Source organism: Mustela erminea, chromosome 18, assembly GCF_009829155.1.
Source record: "Mustela erminea isolate mMusErm1 chromosome 18, mMusErm1.Pri, whole genome shotgun sequence".
NCBI lineage: Eukaryota > Metazoa > Chordata > Mammalia > Carnivora > Mustelidae > Mustela > Mustela erminea.
In genome coordinates this window covers 42,564,584-42,572,309 of record NC_045631.1, presented here as the reverse complement: position 1 = coordinate 42,572,309, position 7,726 = coordinate 42,564,584, and the positions used below count along the sequence as shown (strand labels likewise).

At 56.4% G+C, this 7,726-nt stretch overlaps 1 protein-coding gene across 1 annotated transcript; it reads right to left on the bottom strand.

Moving 5' to 3' along the window:
* Nucleotides 1–2,855: 2,855 nt before the first annotated feature.
* On the bottom strand, nucleotides 2,856–6,543 carry RND2 (Rho family GTPase 2). Its single transcript, XM_032321953.1, has 5 exons — nucleotides 6,293–6,543; nucleotides 5,729–5,816; nucleotides 4,843–4,952; nucleotides 3,916–4,050; nucleotides 2,856–3,666 (listed from the first exon to the last, which is right to left on the bottom strand). The coding sequence occupies exons 1-5, from the start codon at nucleotides 6,392–6,394 to the stop codon at nucleotides 3,412–3,414; spliced, it is 690 nt and encodes a 229-aa protein (XP_032177844.1). The 5' UTR covers nucleotides 6,395–6,543; the 3' UTR covers nucleotides 2,856–3,411.
* Nucleotides 6,544–7,726: the final 1,183 nt, after the last annotated feature.

Sequence of the window (7,726 nt, the reverse complement as noted above, 5' to 3'; positions counted from 1 at the left end):
CCAGTAAAGGGTCCAACAGCTCTTCCAGAGCTTTTCTCCTCTCTGACTCTTCCTCAACAACACAGCAAAGGCGATGTGGTCATCAGCCCTTTTCCAGGTGTGAAGCCAGAGGTTCAGACCCGTGCAGAACCTCACCAAAGACTCCCCGGGGAGGACATGGCAGAGCTGAAAGCCAGGCCCTCTGCTTCCAGATCTCCAGCTCTTTTTCAGGACTGTCCCTTGCGGGAAGGCTGCAGTCCGAAGGGGATAACCCCTCAGTCAGCTGAAGCGTTGCAGGGGTTATTAGACCACGTCCCAGCCCGTCGCTTCACCCCTTCTCCTTCCTCCCTCCAGGGCAGGCTGATTGCGGGGGTAAGAAACCCTGGCAGCATCACAGCGTGATTAGTTGTTTATTTCATTAAATGATTAACGAGGCTACATTGTTTCCCAAACGGGTGTCTAATTTGTGGGGGAAACAGCTGCGGAGGAGGAAGCTGGGTCTGACTGGGTCTGACTCCTGCATCTGGGCTGGGGGTGGGGTTAGAGTCCTCTCCCTCCAGCCCGCCAGGGCCTTTGAGGATCTAGAAACAGACCCATTCCCTCCTCCCATCCACTGGGCTCCTCAGCCCAGCAACACAGCCCCCTCCCCGGAGATCAAATGGCTGGCAACCCTGACCTGCAGAGGAGACCATGACCTATTCCCAGTGGTATTGGAAATGGATTAAACTTTGAGGGCTCCTTTGCTGATTTATTTTCCTAATTATGTTTGCTTTAGGCGGATACTGAAATGCTTCTGCATCGCCTGATTGAGGCAGGAGAGGGCAGTTGGGAGAAGGGAGGGGGCCCAGATGCTCTGTACTTTGGTGGCTATAGGCTCCGGTCGGCTTTGTATCAGAGTGCAAAGTCCAAAGTCGGGGGTGTGGGGGGGAAAGCCATGGTCCCAAATACCAGGTTGGAGGTGGGACAGGTCCCCGTTGAGGAGGGTTCAGATCTCAGAGGCCCCCAGCTGGGCCCCAGCCCTCTCCTGCTCCTGCCATCGGGATCCCAGAGGAGGGTCTTGGAGTTAGCTCCTAACCTTAGTCTGGGTGCCCAGTACCCTTGAAGCTGTCCCAGAATCCTTGAGATTAGCTGAGATGGACCAAGACAGGGTCCTGTAGGAAAGGGAGAGAAAGGGGTGTCTGATGAGCCAGCAGTGGTGGGGTTCCTTTCCTCTCGAGACTGGGCCCTGGCATAGGGAAGGAGAAGATGTTTTAAAGGACTCTCGGGGCGCCTGGGTGACTCAGTCATTAAGCGTCTGCCTTCGGCTCAGGTCATGATCCCAGGGTCCTGGGATCGAGCCCTGTATTGTGCTCCCTGCTAGGCTGGAAGCCTGCTTCTTCCTCTCCCACTCTCCCTGCTTGTGTTCCTTCTCTCACTGTGTCTCTCTCTGTCAAATAAATAAAATCTTTAAAAATTAAAATAATAATAATAATAATAATAATAATAATAATAAAGGACACATCAGAGCCAGATCCCCCCAGCCCCCAGCCCCTCATCCAGATACTCATCTATCCAAAAACCAAATCTGGTCCCTTCATTCTCTGCTTAAAATCCCTGGTGCCTCCTCACATCCTAGAACGCAGACCTGGTTCCTTCGTGGGCCCTGCAGTGGCCTTGAGGTACCTTCCCGGCCTTGTCTTCTGCCCTCCTTGACATGGCAGTCCCCCAACTGTGCCACACTCTTGCTCTTTGCCACATGTCTGCCCATGCTATACCCTCTGCCCAGAGTGCCTTTCCTACACCTTCCATGCCCACCATACAAACCCCTGTGCAACCCTCAGGCCCTGGCTCATAGGATGGGGTGCCCTGCACACACAAGGCTCTGTCACACCTGGGGTACCTCTCTTCCCCATTGGGCTGGCCTCCGGAGCACAGAATCTGGTCCTTCCACAATCCCAAGCTGGTGTCTGGCACAGTCGGTGCTTAGGGCATAGCCTCTGAATGAATGAGGGAGGGATGGGCTGCGAATTCGGGGGGAACCCAGCAGATGGGAGGGTGCGGTTTGTGTTCTCTCCCAGAATGTGTCTGGAAGAACTGGCGGGGGGCTGGGGGAGGGGAGCGCCAGGGATGGTTCCTGGGGGAGAATGTCACCGAAAAGAGGCCAGTGGGACCAGAGCCAGGGAGGGAATACAGGACAATGTGAAACCAGACTCCCAAGAAAACAGACCAGCACTGTCTTTCCGGGCAACAAGAGCTCCAGCCAGCCCCTCCACAGGCTTTCCTCCTCTCTGAGGTTGGGGTTGGGGAGGGGGGCAGTGGGCAGTGACCTTAACTCACAGCTGAAGTCCCCTCCAAAATCATCCAGGAGCTCAAGATGGAAAAGAGGTGATAGCCCCACCCCCACCTCCGAGGAATCCCCAGAATCAAACCACTGTCCCCTTGGGTAACTCACTGCACAGAAGAGTCAGCTTCTGTGACGGGAAGGCTTTTGAAACTTTCCCTACCCCCACAACTCCTGGAGCACCAGCAGATTCCAAGCTGGGGGGTGGAGATGGTGTAAGAGGGGCCTGGACCACTTCAGCAAGACCCTTCCCACGGGAGCAGGGGGCCCCAGCTGGGCTGAGGAATGAATTGCACATCAGTTTACTCTAAACCCCCCAGATGGCCTTAGGATTGTCTGGCTCATTAACTGAGATGAATATTCCCAAGATCTCTCACTCCCCCACCTCTGGCTCCTAAAAGGACACTGTTAATCCGACCCTTGGCTTTTTTTTTTTTTTTTTTTTCCTCTGTGGGCCCAGACAAGTAAGTTCTTCGTGAAGTCTAACTTCCCTTCCTGCTGCTAGAAACTGGTAGACTGGGTTTTTTAGAAAGCAACAAAACTAAAGCCACAGCCGTTTTCCGTGGACATGGGCTTTATTGGGGGACAGTTGAGGGAAGGGATTGAGGGAGCTAGGACTGTGGGTAGACGGTGGAGGGGCTTTTCAACTTGCTTTTTAATTTAGTGCGTGTTGCCTGGAGGTTAGGATGAGTGAGAACAGCAGTGGAAGGGAAAGGAAAAGAAAAGGGAAGGTCATAGAATGGACACTTTCCTTACAGAAGGAAGCCAGGGCCAGGATATGGATACTGGGGGTGTGGAGGGAAGGCACCATTCATAGACTAAGCCTCCACCGAAGTCACTGCCTGATGCCAGCTTCCCCAGCCCCCTCTCCAGCCCAGCTCCCAGCCCAGATGCCTGTCCTGCTGGCTTCCTCCACTTCCCGTGGAGAGGACGGGGATGAGGACATGGGGAATGGTGGCACCCTTCTGCCTTCGGCTCCCCTGCCCAGGAGGATCGCTCCCTTGGCCTGCTCTGAAGTCTCTGCCCGAGTCAGGCGGTCAGGAGGTCAGGTGCAGCAGGGGAACCGCTGTGCCCTCTCCGCCCCTCCTTACGCTCTGCCTCATCCCGGCCCCTCACATGAGGTTGCAGCTCTTGGCTCGATCCTTGTGTATCTCGCTCTCGGTCCCGGTCCCCCGGTCCGACCGGCCCGCCAGCTGCGCAGGTCTCTGCAGTCCACGGCGTGAGTCAGTACGACGCAGCTGCCTATGGCCACGGCCGAGTGAGGCCACTGTGGCCACATGGAAGACATCCCTGACGCTGCGCTCAGAGGACCGGGAGGAGCACTCCACGTAGGACACAGCGCCTACCTGCTTGGCCAGCACAGTGCCCTGGAAAGGATGGAGCATGGAGGCAGTTACGGGCCTTAGCCTGCAGCTCCGAGAGGGGCAGGGAGGCTGAGGGCACGAAGGTGGGAGTGGGGGGATGGGAGGTGTGGGGGGTCTGGTCAAGGGATCAGGTTGGAGTTCAGAGGTCAGAGGCCAGGTAGGGGAGGAGCCAAGTAAGATGTTTTCAAATCAGAGATAGGATCAGAGGTGAGAGGTCAAGGCAAGGACTAGGTCAGAGGTCAGGAGTCCCACCTGCTCATGCGTAACGGGGATAAGCCTCTGCTTGGACAGCTCCCTCAGTGTGGCCAGGTCGGTGCGCATGTCCAGTTTACAGCCAACCAGCACAACCTTGGCATTGGGGCAAAACTCCTGAGTCTCCCCTTGCCACTATTTGGAGGAAGAAAACAGTTATGGAGGGGTGGGGTGGGAAGAGGCACACGGTGAACCCTTGCTCCACGCCAGGAGAGCACCCTTCCTCACATCATGCAGAAACCGTGCACCCTTCTCGACTCTGCCGTGTGAGCAAGAAGGTGGGGATGGTGGGTTCGGGCTAGAAGCAGGATGGGGTGGAGAAGAAGGGGAGGAAGGACAGACAGGGCCAGGGTGGGGCTGTCGGGTCAGGGGCCCTACTTCTCTCAGGAGCCACAAAGGGTCTACAGGGTCTACAGGCCTGAAACCTTCCCATTCCCAACCCCTTTCCCAGATTTGTTCCAGAGAACAGACCAATCTGCCCTTCCTCCCCCACCTGGGAACTAGGGCTCTTAGCTGACTACTGTCCATTCAATGGGGGGTTTTTCTCATGGAAATAGAGGCCTGGAGAGGGGACCCCAGGGCTCTCCTGAGCTCCTGAAGCAGCATTTCCATCCCCTCCATCTGGTGCTCCCACACCCAAGGAGACAGGGAGGATGGATACGGAATCCCTTGAGTACTTCTCCCTGCCCTCCTCTATCTCTACCAGATGCTGAATCCAGCTCTGAGGACAGACTTCCAGGAAGCAGGGGTGGGGGTGGGGGGTCAGGAGTACAGGGTGAGGGGAATGGGGAAGGATGAGAGCTTCACACACTCTCCAGCTGATGACCATGCCCTAGGCATCACTCCTTCCTTCTGGCCCATGTTGTATCAGGACCATGGTTTCTGGTCCCCCCTCAGTCTAGCTGTCCTGCTTCCCCAGGCTCCCACCTTCTTGAGGACACTGTCCAGTGTTTCTGGTCGGCTAATGTCGAAGCAGATGAGCACAGCATCTGAATCAGGATAGGCCAGAGGCCGGACGTTATCATAGTAAGAGGAACCTGAGGGAAGACAGGGAGGGAGGGGACACACAAGGGTTCTGAGTGGGTGGGAGCCCAACCCTTGGGACGCTCGCTAGGAGCAGAGAATGGAAAAGAACAATAATTAATACCCATCAAGGAGTATGGGTTTCTCCAAGGAGGGGAGCAGGCAGAGGGAAGGTTAGATGGCAGAAAACAGCTCTCCACTTCCCTAGGGGCTTCTCTAAAAGTAATCATTCTTAATCTTTTCTGAGTCTTTGAGAAGCTCATGAAATCTCTCAACATTCTCAAAATTCTGCATGTGCTTTCTGGGCTTTGACAGACATCTTCCAAAGCCCTCCAGGGGAGCTGAGTGAAATAAAAACCATCCTCCTTTTTTGGAGAAGGGGGAGGGGCAGGGGCAGAGTTCTCCCACCCACTCGGGACATCTCAGATTTCTATACTTCATTCTATAGAATGAGTTCCCCACCCGCAAAGAAATTCTAAATGTCTTTTCTAAACCCAGTCCTATCTCCTAAGAAACATGTTCCATAATAAATCCATTCCTCCCAACTTTCCCAGGTAGGCAGAATCCAGCAGGGAGGATTGGATACTGGGCTTTCTCCTACAGGACAAGGTTTCTATGTGTCTCTGCAAGCTCTGCCTCAGTTTCTCCAGCTTTAAGGAGAAAATTGGGTTTCCTTCCTCCTCAAATTGGATGGATGGACTGGGCTTAACTGGAGCCCAAGGGTCTAGCCAAGGGAGGGGCAAAGGTGGGGGCCGAGGAAGTCAGGGTGACCCCCCCGGGACTTGGCTACCTGAAGTGTCCCACATGTTGAGCTCTATGCGGCGCTTGTCGATCTCAAAGCTCGCGGTGTAGTTCTCAAACACGGTGGGGACATAACTCTGCAGAGAGAGATGGGTCAAGATGAGATCCTTCAGTCTCCATCCCAGACAAATCGCTCCCACACACCGTGCAGCCCAGCCCCTGGACACAAGTTGGTCTGGTGTTGGGCAAAGGGGAGATCCCGGGAGCGGCCGCCTCAGCGGAATATCCACTAGGTTCCCAGACCCCCTCCCGGTCCCTTCAGCCCCTAGTTCTTCCCCTCTCCAATGCCCAGGACCCCCGACATTCCCCTAGTGTCCCCTCCTGGATCCTCTGGTTCTCCCAAACCCCATTCTTCTCATCCTGCTCCCCAATTCCTCCCACCCCAATCTTCTGCAGTCCCCCAGAGCTCCCAATGTCTCCCTCGGTCCCTGGTTTTCCAAGCCCCTCTCTCTAGACCCTGGTTACCCCGGCACCCATTTCGGTCCGTCCCTAGGGCCCTGATCACCCACCCCCGCGTCCTCAGCGCCCTCCTCCCGAGACACCGGTCCCTCACCCCGGGGTAGGCGTCCTTGGCGAACACCTGCAGCAGCGCCGTCTTGCCGCACTCTGCGTCCCCCACCACCACGATCTTGCAGCGGCCGCTCTGCCCCTCCATAGTCCCGGCTACGCGCCGGCCCCCTGCGCAGCCCCCCTCCGGGGCCCCGCTGCCGCCTCCCCCGCCGCTGCAGCTGCAGCCGCTCGGGCCGCCGACACCGGCATCTCGCGGGCCCGCGCCGAGCCCCCGCCCGGGGCCGCGGCCCCCCCTCAGCCCCGCCCCCAGCCCGACGGCCGCGCCCCCGGCCCCGCCTCCCGCCCGCGCAGCCGGGAGGGCGGGGCCCAGAGGAGCTGGGCGGGGGCCGGCGAGTCCGAGGGCTCCGAGCAGGGTACCAGCACGCGGGGGTGATCTGGAAAACCTTTCTAGGTTTGGGGGTGGACCGAGCCGGGCTTATTTGACTATTTTGACTTTTTTGGAGAGGGGCTCGGGGTAGAGTTCGGGCGAAGTTCTGAAGTGTAGGGCGAAAGCGGCAAACGCGCGAGGCTCGGGCCTTCTGCGTGCCCACGCGTACACGCCGGTGTGCTAGTGCGGACACGCGCGGGGGCAGCCATCCACTTCCTGAACATGAGGGGGCGCGAGATGGTAGAGAAGGAGGGAGTCTTTTTGGCTCGTTCTTCCCCCTCCTCTCTCAATGTCCCGGCAGGGAGTCTTGGGGATTTGAAGGTAGGGACTCCAGCAAACCCACCCGGTCAATGGTGACATCATGGCTTTCCGTCCCCATAGCAACGGACGGCCTAGTCTGGGGCTGGGGTGTCTCAACCGCGGGCCTGGACTAACAGGGAAGTGTGGATTAGTTTCTACAGCCGAGCTCAGGGTGGAAAGTTTTGGGGGAGCTGCGTCCTCTGGTGGATACTTAGGGGAGACAGAGATGGGGAGGAAGATAGAATTGCCTACAGTGACAGCCCTGATGGAGCCAGAGACAAGCTCTAGTCATTTAAGGCTTGATTCGGAGTCTAACCATAATCACACCACAGTTTCGCGCTTGCTTTGCATGACATCTTTTACCCTTTAAAAGTGCTTCTTGAGGCGCCTGGCTGGCTCAGTGGGTTAAAGCCTCTGCTTTCGGCTCAGGTCATGATCCCAGGGTCCTGGGATCAGCCCCGCATTGGGCTCTCTGCTCAGCAGGGAGCCTGCTTCCCTTCCTCTCTCTCTACCTGCCCCTCTGCCTGCTTGTGATCTCTGTCTGTCAAATAAATAAATAAAATCTTTAAAAAAAAAACCCAAATGAAAAAAAATAAAAGCGCTTCTTTAAATCGGTTATACTCCATTTAATTTTTATCTAGCAAGCAATATCATCACCATTTTACAGAAGGGAAAGTTGAGGCAACAGTCGGAAAGTTTTAAAGACTCGGTCTCCCTGCTCCAAGTTGCCACTGCAAGACCACAAGAAGG